At 37.5% G+C, this 16440-nt stretch overlaps 1 protein-coding gene across 4 annotated transcripts; it reads left to right on the forward strand.

Moving 5' to 3' along the window:
* The first annotated feature begins 9745 nt into the window (after positions 1 to 9745).
* On the forward strand, positions 9746 to 16432 carry Rint1 (RAD50 interactor 1). Of its 4 annotated transcripts, none has more exons than XR_013082287.1 (12): positions 9753 to 10191; positions 10277 to 10515; positions 11529 to 11702; positions 12037 to 12171; positions 12271 to 12532; positions 12622 to 12847; positions 12933 to 13098; positions 13430 to 13595; positions 13656 to 13876; positions 14240 to 14405; positions 14485 to 14608; positions 16156 to 16293. XR_013082287.1 is itself a non-coding variant. In XM_076787985.1 (12 exons), exons 1-12 carry the CDS (start codon positions 10063 to 10065, stop codon positions 16337 to 16339), a joined length of 2202 nt encoding a protein of 733 aa, XP_076644100.1. In that variant the 5' UTR covers positions 9755 to 10062; the 3' UTR covers positions 16340 to 16432. The 4 variants fall into 4 exon arrangements, 1 of the variants encoding a protein (XP_076644100.1); XM_076787985.1 differs by having other exon boundaries at positions 9755 to 10191; positions 14475 to 14608; positions 16156 to 16432; XR_013082289.1 differs by lacking the exon at positions 16156 to 16293 and having other exon boundaries at positions 9746 to 10191; positions 13656 to 13880; positions 14485 to 14607.
* Positions 16433 to 16440: the final 8 nt, after the last annotated feature.

Here is a 16440-nt window from a genome sequence, read left to right on the forward strand (position 1 = left end):
CGGGTGCGTCCTGTGGGTGAGTGCGGGTATTAGCGAATCCGGAGCGATCCAAGCTTGTAGGTTGTTGCGTTCTAATTTCCCTATATTTATACCTGATACAAATTGTTCAACTTTCAAATTAAAAATTATTTCTGAACTTTCAAAAGTTCTTCTAAAATTTATTTATCTGATTTAAAATTGGTATTCCTCCGAATGGAGGTCCCTCAGGGACTCACTCACGGGTGCGTCCTGTGGGTGAGTGCGGGTATTAGCGAACCCGGAGCGATCCAAGCTTGTAGGTTGTTGCGTTCTAATTTCCCTATATTTATACCTGATAAAAATTGTTCAACTTTCAAATTAAAAATTATTTCTGAACTTTCAAAAGTTCTTATCCTAAAATTTATTTATCTGATTTAAAATTGGTATTCCTCCGAACGGAGGTCCCTCAGGGGGCTCACTCACGGATGGGGCCGTGGGTGAGTACGGGTATTGGCTAACCCGGGGCGACCCTAGCCTTTGTGTTGTTGCGTCCCAATTTCGTTTGATTTATTTAGGATTGGAATTGTTCATCTTTCCAATTGAAATTTATTTCTGAACTTTTTAAAAGTTCTGTTTCTTAAAATTGCTATGACCCTAACCTTTATGTCGTTGCGTCCCCATTTCGTTTGATTTATTTCCTATTGGAATTGTTCATGTTTCCAATTGAAATTTATTTCTGAACTTTCAAAAGTTCTTATTCTAAAATTTATATATCTGGTTTTAAATTGGTATTCCTCCGAACGGAGGTCCCTCAGGGACTCACTGCTGTGGGTGAGTACGGGTATTGGCGAACCCGGGGCGCCCCGAAACGCCACCTCAGTAGATGGAAGTTCTGACTTCATCTACTCTTAGTTTCGTGTCGGGTAGGCCGTACTTGTGTACGGGGTTATTTTGGCTCTCGTGAGCACGTTAGATTCGCACTCTTGTGCATGTTAGGTAGGCCGTACTCGTGTACGGGGTTAGTTTGGCTCTCGTGAGCCGATTAGATTCGCACTCTTGTGCATATTAGGTAGGCCGTACTCGTGTACGGGGTTAGTTTGGCTCTCGTGAGCTGGTTAGATTCGCACTCTTGTGCATGTTAGGTAGGCCGTACTCGTGTACGGGGTTAGTTTGGCTCTCGAGAGCTGGTTAGATTTGCACTCTTGTGCATATTAGGTAGGCCGTACTCGTGTACGGGGTTAGTTTGGCTCTCGAGAGCTGGTTAGATTTGCACTCTTGTGCATAGTAGGTAGGCCGTACTCGTGTACGGGGTCTTCATTTCTTCATCGAATACTTCGGCGTTACTTCATTTTGTGTCTAATTATTATTAGTCTGTTTCAGTTAAATCACAACAGTTCACCATGATTATCGTCGAACGAAGACAACGAATTTTAAGAAGACTTCACAGTATTTATAAGTTCGTATTAGTTCTCGAGCAATTATTGTGTTAGATTTACTTTGTTAGTTTCGCTTGTTGATTTTGGTCACAGCCTTCTGCTGTGACCAGTTGGTAGCGTCACCCTCGAACCAGAGCCTTCTGCTCTGGTTCGCTTCTTTCATTTTTCTTTTTTGTAAATCTGAGCCTTCTGCTCCATTTTTATTATCTCTTTCATTGTTCAGAGACTTGTCTGACTTAGTTTTCTTTTCTCACAATAATTGCTCGACTTGCATGCGTGCGTTAGTTATTAAGCTTGTTTGTTAGTATTATATATATGTCGAGTAATTTTTGCCCTAATTTGACTTTGCTTGGCTCGATTTTTGACGCCGACACAGCCTTCTGCTGTGTCGGTCCTTGCTTGTATGTACCAGACCGGTTGGTATCGGTATTCGGCGTAGATCCATTGAGAGGGATGGTTGAGAGACCTGTTCACTCGTGTAAAATCCTCTCTGCTGTAAGGCCACCCGAGTCGCCTCAACGCTAGTCGTTGCCTGGCGACAGGTGGGTGGGGGAAATGGGTATCGTTTGAACGCTTCTCTCGGCCATCGCTCTTCGTGAGGACACGTCGGGTATCGGTGCTGGCTGGAGTTGGTTCTGCAAGCATTGTACGCGTCGCGTCACCCTCGATCCAGAGCCTTCTGCTCTGGTTCGGTTTTGTTTCTCTCTTCGAAAGAATCAGAGCCTTCTGCCTGATTCGTTTTTCACCCACCGTGGATCGGAGACTTCTTCTCCGACTCACACATTTTTTATCCGCAATAATTACTCGACATACGTTGCGAATTTTAGTTTGTAAAACTCGAAAGCGTCGTTGTAAGAAAGGGAGTCAGAAGGAAGCGTATTGAATTCCTTCTGGCTTCCTTTCGGGTCTCTCGTGCAGCAACCTCCTCGTGGTGAGACCCGGGCAATCGATAATATTCTCTATTTGTTAGATCTTCTATTATCTTGCAAATAAAGAATAATATCGAGCTAATGGCTGCTCATTTATAATTTGCGATAACATTGTGAAATAAAATTTAAGACGTACTGATAATAAAAACTTGTGTATTTAATTGAATTGTGTGTCTGAATTTATTTTAAACCTGCATGGGGTGGGCCAAGGGTCCTTCCTGCTTTCCTTCGCTCTTTCCTTGTTTACCTTTGGCCCACCTACGCCTTCTTGGCAGCTCCTTTTAATTATTAACCGAAACACACACTTCTTGTTTCGGAATACTTTTTCATTCAATATACATCGTACATTTTTTCTGGATTTCTAATTGAAATTTGCTTCTGAACTTTTTAAAAGTTCCGTTTCTTAAAATTGCTATGACCCTAGCCTTTATGTCGTTGCGTCCCAATTTCGTTTGATTTATTTTCGATTGGAATTGTTCATCTTTCCAATTGAAATTTATTTCTGAACTTTCAAAAGTTCTTATTCTAAAATTTATATGTCTGGTTTTAAATTGGTATTCCTCCGAACGGAGGTCCCTCAGGGACTCACTGCTGTGGGTGAGTACGGGTATTGGCGAACCCGGGGCGCCCCGAAGCGCCACCTCAGTAGATGGAAGTTCTGACTTCATCTACTCTTAGTTTCGTGTCGGGTAGGCCGTACTTGTGTACGGGGTTATTTTGGCTCTCGTGAGCACGTTAGATTCGCACTCTTGTGCATGTTAGGTAGGCCGTACTCGTGTACGGGGTTAGTTTGGCTCTCGTGAGCCGATTAGATTCGCACTCTTGTGCATATTAGGTAGGCCGTACTCGTGTACGGGGTTAGTTTGGCTCTCGTGAGCTGGTTAGATTCGCACTCTTGTGCATGTTAGGTAGGCCGTACTCGTGTACGGGGTTAGTTTGGCTCTCGAGAGCTGGTTAGATTTGCACTCTTGTGCATATTAGGTAGGCCGTACTCGTGTACGGGGTTAGTTTGGCTCTCGAGAGCTGGTTAGATTTGCACTCTTGTGCATGTTAGGTAGGCCGTACTCGTGTACGGGGTTAGTTTGGCTCTCGAGAGCTGGTTAGATTTGCACTCTTGTGCATATTAGGTAGGCCGTACTCGTGTACGGGGTTAGTTTGGCTCTCGAGAGCTGGTTAGATTTGCACTCTTGTGCATAGTAGGTAGGCCGTACTCGTGTACGGGGTCTTCATTTCTTCATCGAATACTTCGGCGTTACTTCATTTTGTGTCTAATTATTATTAGTCTGTTTCAGTTAAATCACAACAGTTCACCATGATTATCGTCGAACGAAGACAACGAATTTTAAGAAGACTTCACAGTATTTATAAGTTCGTATTAGTTCTCGAGCAATTATTGTGTTAGATTTACTTTGTTAGTTTCGCTTGTTGATTTTGGTCACAGCCTTCTGCTGTGACCAGTTGGTAGCGTCACCCTCGAACCAGAGCCTTCTGCTCTGGTTCGCTTCTTTCATTTTTCTTTTTTGTAAATCTGAGCCTTCTGCTCCATTTTTATTATCTCTTTCATTGTTCAGAGACTTGTCTGACTTAGTTTTCTTTTCTCACAATAATTGCTCGACTTGCATGCGTGCGTTAGTTATTAAGCTTGTTTGTTAGTATTATATATATGTCGAGTAATTTTTGCCGTAACTTCACTTTGCTCGGTTCGATTTTTGATTCCGACACAGCCTTATGCTGTGTCGGACCTTGCTTGTATGTACCAGACCGGTTGGTACCGGTGCTCGGCGTAGATCCATTGAGAGGGATGTTCGAGAGACCTGTTCACTCGTGTAAAATCCTCTCTGCTGTAAGGCCACCCGAGTCGCCTCAACGCTAGTCGTTGCCTGGCGACAGGTGGGTGGGGGAAATGGGTATCGTTTGAACGCTTCTCTCGGCCATCGCTCTTCGTGAGGACACGTCGGGTATCGGTGCTGGCTGGAGTTGGTTCTGCAAGCATTGTACGCGTCGCGTCACCCTCGATCCAGAGCCTTCTGCTCTGGTTCGGTTTTGTTTCTCTCTTCGAAAGAATCAGAGCCTTCTGCCTGATTCGTTTTTCACCCACCGTGGATCGGAGACTTCTTCTCCGACTCACACATTTTTTATCCGCAATAATTACTCGACATACGTTGCGAATTTTAGTTTGTAAAACTCGAAAGCGTCGTTGTAAGAAAGGGAGTCAGAAGGAAGCGTATTGAATTCCTTCTGGCTTCCTTTCGGGTCTCTCGTGCAGCAACCTCCTCGTGGTGAGACCCGGGCAATCGATAATATTCTCTATTTGTTAGATCTTCTATTATCTTGCAAATAAAGAATAATATCGAGCTAATGGCTGCTCATTTATAATTTGCGATAACATTGTGAAATAAAATTTAAGACGTACTGATAATAAAAACTTGTGTATTTAATTGAATTGTGTGTCTGAATTTATTTTAAACCTGCATGGGGTGGGCCAAGGGTCCTTCCTGCTTTCCTTCGCTCTTTCCTTGTTTACCTTTGGCCCACCTACGCCTTCTTGGCAGCTCCTTTTAATTATTAACCGAAACACACACTTCTTGTTTCGGAATACTTTTTCATTCAATATACATCGTACATTTTTTCTGGATTTCTAATTGAAATTTGCTTCTGAACTTTTTAAAAGTTCTGTTTCTTAAAATTGCTATGACCCTAACCTTTATGTCGTTGCGTCCCCATTTCGTTTGATTTATTTCCTATTGGAATTGTTCATGTTTCCAATTGAAATTTATTTCTGAACTTTCAAAAGTTCTTATTCTAAAATTTATATATCTGGTTTTAAATTGGTATTCCTCCGAACGGAGGTCCCTCAGGGACTCACTGCTGTGGGTGAGTACGGGTATTGGCGAACCCGGGGCGCCCCGAAGCGCCACCTCAGTAGATGGAAGTTCTGACTTCATCTACTCTTAGTTTCGTGTCGGGTAGGCCGTACTTGTGTACGGGGTTATTTTGGCTCTCGTGAGCACGTTAGATTCGCACTCTTGTGCATGTTAGGTAGGCCGTACTCGTGTACGGGGTTAGTTTGGCTCTCGAGAGCCGGTTAGATTCGCACTCTTGTGCATATTAGGTAGGCCGTACTCGTGTACGGGGTTAGCTTGGCTCTCGTGAGCTGGTGTTAGGTTTGGCTCTCGTGAGCTGGGTAGATTTCGCACTCTTGTGCGTGTTAGGTAGGCCGTACTCGTGTACGGGGTCATCGTTTGTTCTTTATTTCGTCGTCTTCTATTACTTCTATTCCTCCGTTGTATCTTGCCTAATTATTATTAGTCTGTTTCAGAGCGAGTACAACAGATGAGAAATTTTATCGTCGAACGAAGACAACACGTGGTACGAAGACGTCATATTATTTATAAGTTAGTATTAGTTGTCGAGCAATTATTGTGTTAGATTCACTTTGTTAAATTCGCTTGCTTTTATTTTGTCTCGCATTGTTCAGAGACTTGTCTGATTTAGTTTCCTTCTTTTGTCCACAATAATTGCTCGACTTGCGTGCGTACGTTAGTTTTTAAGATTTGTTCATCGTCGTTGTAATAATGTCGAGTAATGATTGCCATAATTTCACTTTGCTCGGTTCGATTTTTGACTCCGACACAGCCTTAGGCTGTGTCGGCCTTGCTTGTATGTACCAGACCGGTTGGTACCGGTACTCGGCGAAGAAACATTGAGAGGGATGTACGAGAGACCTGTTCACTCGTGTAAAATCCTCCCTGCCGTAAGTCCACCCGAGTCGCCTCAACGCTAGTCGTTGCCTGGCGACAGGTGGGTGGGGGAAACTTAGGGTATCGTTTGAACGCTTCTCTCGGCCATCGTTCTTCGTGTGGACACGTCGGGTATCGATGCTGGCTGGAGTTGGGCTGCAAGCATTGTACGCGTCGCGTCACCCTCGATCCAGAGCCTTCTGCTCTGGTTCGGTTTTGTTTCTCTCTTTGGAAGAATCAGAGCCTTCTGCCTGATTCGTTTTTAATCTCCCGTGAATCGGAGACTTCTTCTCCGACTCACACCTTTTTCTCCGCAATAATTACTCGACATACGCTGCGAAATTTAGTTTCTAAGACTCGAAACCGTCGTTGTAAGAAAGGGAGTCAGAAGGAAGCGTATTGAATTCCTTCTGGCTTCCTTTCGGGTCTCTTGTGCAGCAACCTCCTCGTGGTGAGACCCGGGCAATCGATAATATTCTCTATTTGTTAGATCTTCTATTATCTTACAAATAATGAATAAAATCGAGCTAATAGCTGCTCATTTGTAATTTGCGATAACATTGTGAAATAAAATTTAAGACGTACTGATAATAAAAACTTGTGTGTTTAATTGAATTGTGTGTGTCTGAATTTATTTTAAACTTGCATGGGGTGGGCCAAAGGTCCTTCTTGCTTTCCTTCGCGCTTTCCTTGTTTACCTTTGGCCCACCTACGCCTTCTTGGCAGCTCCTTTTAATTATTAACCGAAACACACACTTCTTGTTTCGGAATACTTTTTCATTCAATATACATCGTACATTTTTTCTGGATTTCTAATTGAAATTTGCTTCTGAACTTTTTAAAAGTTCTGTTTCTTAAAATTGCTATGACCCTAACCTTTATGTCGTTGCGTCCCCATTTCGTTTGATTTATTTCCTATTGGAATTGTTCATGTTTCCAATTGAAATTTATTTCTGAACTTTCAAAAGTTCTTATTCTAAAATTTATATATCTGGTTTTAAATTGGTATTCCTCCGAACGGAGGTCCCTCAGGGACTCACTGCTGTGGGTGAGTACGGGTATTGGCGAACCCGGGGCGCCCCGAAGCGCCACCTCAGTAGATGGAAGTTCTGACTTCATCTACTCTTAGTTTCTTGTCGGTTAGGCCGTACTTGTGTACGGGGTTGGTTTGGCTCTCGTGAGCCGTTAGATTTGCACTCTTGTGCATGTTAGGTAGGCCGTACTCGTTTACGGGGTTAGTTTGGCTCTCGTGAGCCTGTTAGATTTGCACTCTTGTGCATATTAGGTAGGCCGTACTCGTGTACGGGGTTAGCTTGGCTCTCGTGAGCTGGTCGTAGGTTGGCTCTTGTGAGCCGGTTAGATTCGCACTCTTGTGCATATTAGGTAGGCCGTAATCGTTTACGGGGTTAGTTTGGCTCTCGTGAGCCTGTTAGATTTGCACTCTTGTGCATATTAGGTAGGCCGTACTCGTGTACGGGGTTAGCTTGGCTCTCGTGAGCTGGTCGTAGGTTGGCTCTCGTGAGCCGGTTAGATTCGCACTCTTGTGCATATTAGGTAGGCCGTACTCGTGTACGGGGTTAGCTTGGCTCTTGTGAGCTGGTAGATTTGCACTCGTGTGCATGTTAGGTAGGCCGTACTCGTGTACGGGGTCATCGTTTTGTCTTTATTTCATCGTCTTCTTATACTTCGTTGTTCCTCCATTGTTTTGTGTCTAATCATTACTAATCTGTTTCAGATTGAGTACAACAGTTGCAGAAATTTATCATCGAACGAAGACAACGCATCGTACGAAGACTCGTTTCTTCTTCGATTACTTCTGTGTTCCTCCATTTTGTGTCTAATTATTATTAGTCTGTTTCAGTTAAATCGCAACAGTTCAGCATGATCATCGTCGAACGAAGACAACGAATAGTAAGAAGACTTCACAGTATTTATAAGTTCGTATTAGTTCTCGAGCAATTATTGTGTTAGATTCACTTTGTTAGTTTCGCTTGTTGATTTGGGTCACAGCCTTCTGCTGTGACCAGTTGGTAGCGTCACCCTCGAACCAGAGGCTACTACTCTGGTTCGCTTCTTTCATTTTTCTTTCTCGTAAATCTGAGCCTTCTGCTCCATTTTTATTTTCTCTGGAATTGTTCAGAGACTTGTCAGATTTAGTTTTTTTTGGCTCACAATAATTGCTCGATTCGAGTGCGTGCGTTAGTTATTAAGCTTGTTTATTAGTATTGTATAAATGTCGAGTAATTATTGCCGTAACTTCACTTTGCTCGGTTCGATTTTTGATTCCGACACAGCCTTATGCTGTGTCGGACCTTGCTTGTATGTACCAGACCGGTTGGTACCGGTGCTCGGCGTAGATCCATTGAGAGGGATGTTCGAGAGACCTGTTCACTCGTGTAAAATCCTCCCTGCCGTAAGTCCACCCGAGTCGCCTCAACGCTAGTCGTTGCCTGGCGACAGGTGGGTGGGGGAAACTTAGGGTATCGTTTGAACGCTTCTCTCGACCATCGCTCTTCGTGAGGACACGTCGGGTATCGGTGCCGGCTGGAGTTGGTTCTGCAAGCATTGTACGCGTCGCGTCACCCTCGATCCAGAGCCTTCTGCTCTGGTTCGGTTTTGTTTCTCTCTTTCAAAAGAATCAAAGCCTTCTGCCTGATTCGCTTTTTATCTCCCGTGAATCGGAGACTTCTTCTCCGACTCGCACTTTTTTCTCCGCAATAATTACTCGACATACGCTGCGAATTTTAGTTTGTAAGACTGGAAAGCGTCGTTGTAAGAAAGGGAGTCAGAAGGAAGCGTATTGAATTCCTTCTGGCTTCCTTTCGGGTCTCTTGTGCAGCAACCTCCTCGTGGTGAGACCCGGGCAATCGGTATTATTCTCTATTTGTAAGAACTTTATTATCTTACAAATGGGGAATAATATCGAGCTAATAGCTGCTCATTTAGAATTTGCTTTAACATTGTAAAGTTAAAATTTAAGACTTGCTAGTTATTTACACTGTTTTTGTTCCACAGTTTACGAGTTGTGCACACTCTTCTTTGCGCGGCTTCCTTTTTATATTCCTGCGAGCTTGCCAGGGTAGAGTCTGCTAGTAGTTCTTCGGGTGAAACATATCAAAAGATCGATCCTCAGAATAAGGAAATTGTACTTTTGTATTAGGAGAATATGATATCGAAGGAGGTGGCACGAAATTCAGTAGTATAAGGCAGTGATAAGTCGGACGTTCGGAAAAATAGAGGGTTCACTGATTAATACGCAGATACGTCTTTTCCTTGCGTTGTCTTTATTTATTCATTGTTCTTTCTTACATAAATTGATCGTGTTAAAATGCAATATAAATGTTTATAAGTAATGTAGATTGCGCCTCGGTAACCGTGTTATCCGCACATGGTAACTTGCAGTAATTTAAGGTCTTGTCTTGATATTAGTCACCGACGAGATACATATATCTCGTCGGTGACGAGGTATAGGAGTAGACCAATCACCCAATGTATTTTCTTGTCTCACGTCCGCGGGGCTCTAGAGCCCCCTTACCATTTTTGTGTCACATCCTACCGTATCGGTCGGAACTAATATTATGGAACTCTAGTGGTAGCATCCACTCTGGCATTATTTGGAATCTGCTGCTAATGATGCAGGTAAGATGATGCAGGTTCTGGTCCAGGCTAAAAAGATTATGCAGGTTCTGTTCCACGCTAAAAAGATGATGTAGGAAAAAGTGGGTACACTAAAACCCCGAACGTGACCACTCATATCCTCTCTGTTATTAGTTCGTGGTGTATTGTTGTGCATTTATAATACTATATTTCTGTGGCAGAATATTTGATAACACTGATAACATACATGCTTTCAGAATGTGTCGACCTTTCATGTGTTTCAAAGTGCATTGTCTTACCTAGCGTAACTAATTGTAATTCAATAATTGACAGAAAGTTACATAACCTATAAATCTTTCTATCAAATTTATTTTACACGTCACATATTTATAGTGTTGCATAATGATAGATGCAAAAAAGAAAATAATACAAACATTCAATACTGAATTGGGCTCCGATCTGGAAGGATTCGAAAAAATATACGAATTTCATCAAAGTCTGAATGTACAGAAAAATGAACTCGAAAAATCGGTAAAAATTAATAAGTGTTTATCTAGGTTTATGAATTTTATTTCCATTTAGGTTTAAGAATTTTTGACAGGATTCATTTTTTTAGTTATCGATGGCATCATCTGAAGCTCCCTCAAAAGTGAAGGTAGTAATAGAAACTGTTGAGAGGATAGGTAATGAATTTGAACACTTGGAAAAATCTTCTGTAGAATTCAGAAATGACATACAAAAAGCAATGCATGAAACTGATAAAAGTATAGATATGCAAAGAATTATTAATACAATAAGTCACTTGGATAAGTCGTTAGCATACTTGAGTTTCATAAAACACGTTGAAAATATCAGGTAAACTTTCATTTATTGCAAAGTAATTTACAATGAATGATTCAATCAATTTAATTTTATCTTTCAAGTAAATTATTGTTGAATATTATCAAAGTTACTTAAACGTTTTGTTAGAATTTAACTAAACGAATCTATTAGTTTCTCACTTAACATTTACATGTAATCTATTATTATAAGAAATATATTTATTTTTATTAAATTGATATTCTATACACAAAATATGTTCTTACGTACATAATTTAAAAATATGTTTGGCTTTGACTAAACTTGATATATAAGTTGTTTGATGCAAAAATGGTGTAAGTCAATATTTTGTCTATTTGGTTTAATAGTGCATCTCAAAGGTTTAATCAGTATTAAATAAAATAATTGTATGTAATATAATTTAGTGTGGCTTGCATAAGATAAACATAACGCATTTCGATATAATTGTGTTTTATAGAAATTTTACTTGATTTCTCATTATTCAATTATATTAGCAGTTTGCACCATTATATTTGTACCATTGTTGTACTAAATTAATTCCTTGTAATCGACAGGTAACTCTCTGTCACCACTAGGTTTAACTGCTCTTAACAAAACGATAACTTTTTTAATATTGGGCCATGCTTCTTAAACATTCTTGAGAAGTTAGAGCAATTAGTTTACTACATGATGTGAACAAAATTTATTCAAAAATTGCAATTAATCAGAATTGTAGAGAAAATACTAAAATTTACATTTTACAACTTTTTTTCTGTAGGCTTATATTGAAATTTTTAAAAAATACGTTTTGTAGATCTCTGTCAATTATATGTATTCTGAAAGTTTCATTGAAATCAGTTGATGCTGAAAAAAAACGACAAGCATTGAAAGATGTAAGAATCCTTAGATTTATTGCAGTTAGAGGCCGAAAATCGTGAAAAACTGCAATTTTTACCATTTTTTATTGAATTGATAGATTGAATCATACATTGAAAGACATTTTTTATATACTATATAATTTAATATAATCACAAGAGATTTTCTTTTAGTGACAAAGTTCAAATATCATTAGCAGCTGGTGATGATGAATCAACTATTTCATTGTATACAAATCTTACAGATATTAGTTGCCAATTGCAACTATCATCCTGTCATCATCTTGTGAATTATGTAAGAGAAACACTTCACTACTGGCACAACCTCATAAAGGATAAACTGTCTAAGTACATTTTCATATTCTACATATCTTTTTAAATTTATGTATTATAGATATACATATACATTATGTGATATTATCTAGATTAAACATTATACATATACATATATGTATACATATACAAACCATTCCTTATGTCATTATGTAGTGTAATTTAAATCACTACATAAACATAGTGATTTAAACATTAATAACAAATGCTATCCTCACATATTTCCCTGTGATTATTTTTATCTATATTACGAAACAATGTCTTTTCGACAGTCATCCCCATAGACTTTCGAATAGATCTAAATCTAAACAATATTTAATTGAATGATATTGACATGTGAAATTTTCAGGGAATACAATGATATATTGAAAGCATTAAAGTGGCCATTTTGTAACAACAATTCAAATTCATTGGTCACTCCTATGGCAGAAACTTTAACCAAATTTAAAATACTTACAGAATATTTATTGCATTTACAATTACCGTATCCTTTTATTAAAAGTAATATAGTATTTATGTTTTGTTTTAAACTTGTTATATTCTTAAAAGATACATATATTAAGTACTTAATATACAATTGCAGAGAAGAATCTGTTAAGCCAGTTGTAACTTCAGTGTTGTTAACAGATTTTGCACCAGTGAGTTTGCCAATTTCACTGTTAGCACGGCCTCTAAGACAAAGATTTATATATCACTTCACAGGTGCTAAATTAACAAACCGTCAAGATAAACCAGAATGGTTTTTTACTCAAATATTAACATGGATTAAAAATCACGTTCAATGGGTCCAAAAACATGTTCAACCAGTAGCAAATTCAATAGGTTTTAGTCACGTAGATGTGAAGGTATACAAAAATAAGAGGACATTATTATTTATGATAGTACTGAAATATAATAAAAATATATACACATGTAAATGATGTTATTGTAATAGGTAGAATTTATGCAGACTTTGGTTCAACTAGCTGTTGAAAAACTTCATTCTGAGTTAGCAATAGTACAATATGATGATGTTTTATTTGCACACTTGGTGGATGAAGCTTTAGGTTTTGAAAGAGAATTGAGAGAAACATTATTTTATCCGCCAACACAACCAGCCACTGTTTTTGTACTTACCCAGGCTCATGTTTTTGTAAAGTGGATTAATATGGAGAAAAAATGTAAGGACATGAAATATCCTTTAACATTTATGTTTGTACAATGTACTGTGTAACTATTATCAACATTGGTATACCAAAATATTAGACGCTACTGAGAAAATGGATGCAATTTTAAGTTCAAGTACTGCTTGGGATAAATTATCAAATTCTGATACCGATGATATGAAAGTAACTGAATGTGCAGATGCTTTCCTCACTCTTCTTACAACAATTTCTGATAGATACAAACATTTGCCTCAACCAGGTCATAGGTGCGTAATGGGAAGAAAATTTACCTGATAAATCTTTGTTACTCCAGTGTTTTAAAATAAAAAGAACTGTGCATTCATAGTGCATGCGCATAAAGTATAATTTTAAAAGGGATGGTTCCAAGTACACGCGTGCCTAACGAATTTTCAAACTCGATTTTCTGGAAAATGAAGCCCCGCATGAAAAAACTATATTCCTTATTTTCGACTAGATTTTATGTGAGAAATCATCTCCTTGCCAAATGTACCACGATTTCCCAAACACCCTGTATATTAATAAACCCAATATTTTATACTTGCATAACAACATTCCTGTCAAGGGTGTAACTTTCAGATTACAGTTTTTGGAGCTACAACTTGAATTAATTGATGACTGGAGAATACGACTACTTCAATTATTACATGAAACTAATGAAAATCCTTTAATATCTCTCACGCCGTGTATTCTTAATACTTTACATTATGTTGCAACCGTTCTAGAAGAATGGGGTGTTACAGTGGTAAGTGCCTTAAAAATAATCGCATATTTTATTATTTATTAATCATTTAATTGTTTGCAGCATTTCTTGCAACTATATTTTTTTAAAAAACAATTTGAAGCAGTTGAATCTGCAACGTTAGAAGGAAGTGATATTGACAAAACTATAGGTGATGTGGAAGGTTCTGTGTTTGATGAAGCCATTGCTCTTTTAAGAAGATTAGAAAAGAAACTAATAAATGAAATTAGCGATGCTGTAGCTTTAGATGTTAAAGCCAAAAGTAGACCTTATAGGACAGACAAGCAAGTATTGTATATCTTAATAAAAATTGTAATAGTGCATACAAAAAAATGTCATTCATAACAATCTGCTATGAATTTGTCGACAAGTTTTGATGGCAAATTCATAACAAATAGGGACCAAATTCTGCTTCGCAAAATGACTTATAAAATTAAATTACACTTAAAAGAGTGGTAGTAACATGTTGGTTTGCAAGATATTTACAAACAACAAATATGTACAAAAAAAGAAAAATCTGTCTTACTCAAGAGTAAATTCAAATAGAGAAATATAATATAATACAGATAGAAATTCTTTACATTATTTGAAATTATGTGAAGAAAAATAATTATGAATAAATATAAATAGTGATTGATTATTTACAGATGGTTTGCCATGCAGTCCACCAAAGAAGTTGTTTCTTTGTCAGTTACTCCAAGTGGATATTCCATGTTCCAAGAATTAGCTACACAACTTAATCAGTTGTATAATACACTTGCATTGCCACTATTTAATCAGGCTTGGAAAAACTTAGCCTTACAATTTGATCAAGTAAGAATATTAACTCAAAGCTAATATTACATCTGGTATTCAATCTAAAAAATATTGTACTTTTTATAGTTTCTTTTAGAAGAGGTGGTTTTGGTGAATCATTTCAACACAGGAGGAGCTGAACAAGTAGAATATGATATTACTAGGAATTTGTTCCCATTGTTTGGCTTATACATCAATAAGCCAGAATCCTATTTTCCATTGTAAGTATGATTGCAAACATTTTAAATCAGAATAATTTTTTTATAAATCGACTAAACAACTTCAATTTTTCTACAAAGCTAGATGGATTAGTTTAGTAGATAACGTGTAATGGAAATTTTAGAAAAATTGCATTTGGTTGGAATCACCAAAAACATAATAAAGGCTATGGCGGTCAAATTCGCTCCCGATCCTATTTTAATATAGTTTGAAACATTCGATAGTCTACCAGAAAAGAAACCTTTCTGCCAAGTTTAAGCCCGATACCTCATCTGTAAGGGTAATTATAAAGGAAAATCTAAAAATCTATGATCTCCCACTACGAAACCGCTGAAGACTTTTTGGACCAGGTTCGAATCCCGCCCAAGTCAACTTCTTTTTTGAAAAGAAAAGGTTTCTTTTTTGTCAGACTATCGACTAGACTATTGATTGGTTCAAACTAGACTAAAATAGGGCCGGAGGCGAATTTTACCCCCAAAACCGGCCATAGCCTTTTGCTTTTTTAACACGAATGATTGCTGATAAAAAATACTTAGGGGTTAGTTGTGATAAATACCAGATTAGTTCATAAATATTTAATATGAATTATATCTCTAGTCAGGTATTTTTTTTTATGTAAAGGTACCGCTTACCTTTAATAATAGCTATAGATCTTTTTTTAAAGTAATTGTATTTTTATTAACAGTTGTTAATACATTTTTATTATTAGGTATGAGAGGATTTATTATAAATATACCAAATATAATTGTCTAAAATTAGTAATAAACAATTAATAGATACAAAATAGCTTGTGAAACATTTTTTTTATATAAAACCATAATACTTTTATTGACGGAATGTTCCCAACCATTGCTACGTAAAAAGAGAATAATTATCTACTATATAATTAAATATTTTTGCATTTTTCATGTTGTACTTTTTAAAATCAATCAGAAACCATAGATTTCCATTTTTTAAAAAGGGGCTGTTGCATTTTTCTGATACACCGATGCACAAAAATGCATAAAGTTATTTGCATATTATGCACCGTCCGATACCATTTAACTGTGATCTATAATAGTTTCTTCTATCTCTAACCATTTAGGAGATACAGCCTGTTCCAGTTGCGTGGGACACCCCGTATAATATCATTCATTTGTTTTAATTTTAGACTATGATTACTAGAGCTTCTCCGCTGTTATCATTTCTTTCAGCTCACCTATATGAACCGTTTATATGTCTTTTTTCGTAATCCTTGAAATTTTAAGTTCTTCGACCTTGTGATTGCATATGGATAGTAGAATTGGTTCGAACGTCAAACCAGTAAAATTAGATTTTGTTGAAATTCAAAATATGTTCAAACATTTCGAGCTCAAGACATTTAGAAATTAAACTTCAAAATTTTCTAATTCTGTTGTAACGTGGTCAATTGAGAATCTATTTATTAATCATCTATTATTGCACTCTATATTTAATGTATGGAGTTATGAAAAACCATACATGAATATTGCATATATACATAAGTATTTCAATAGTTTAAGCATTCTTAATCATATAAATTATGTTTCAGGATCAAAGAAGCATGTATTTTATTAAATATTCTATTGGGTTCAGCGATGTTACTATTGGAGGCTTTCAATAGCAATAATGAAACCTTGCAAAGAGAGATATTAGCGGATATTGGTGTTCACAAAATATCTCCTAAACTAGCTTTAAAAGTGCTTGGAACAAGAACTGATATTGCTTATATATAAGGAGACTTTCTTTTAATACTATAAAAATATTACATGTATATGTAAACAGTAATAAATGCGAATTAATTTGTAAATAAAAATTTACAATTCTTACTTTGGTT

This window comes from Halictus rubicundus, chromosome 5, assembly GCF_050948215.1.
Source record: "Halictus rubicundus isolate RS-2024b chromosome 5, iyHalRubi1_principal, whole genome shotgun sequence".
Lineage (NCBI taxonomy): Eukaryota > Metazoa > Arthropoda > Insecta > Hymenoptera > Halictidae > Halictus > Halictus rubicundus.

Excerpts from the sequence above, each read along its gene's own strand:
- Rint1 (XM_076787985.1), top strand. The coding sequence starts at position 10,063 with ATGATAGATGCAAAAAAGAAAATAATACAAACATTCAATACTGAATTG. Across the intron at positions 13,099-13,429 it reads TTGCCTCAACCAGGTCATAG|ATTACAGTTTTTGGAGCTAC; the intron begins GTGCGTAATGGG and ends TGTAACTTTCAG. Across the intron at positions 14,406-14,474 it reads TAGCCTTACAATTTGATCAA|TTTCTTTTAGAAGAGGTGGT; the intron begins GTAAGAATATTA and ends TACTTTTTATAG.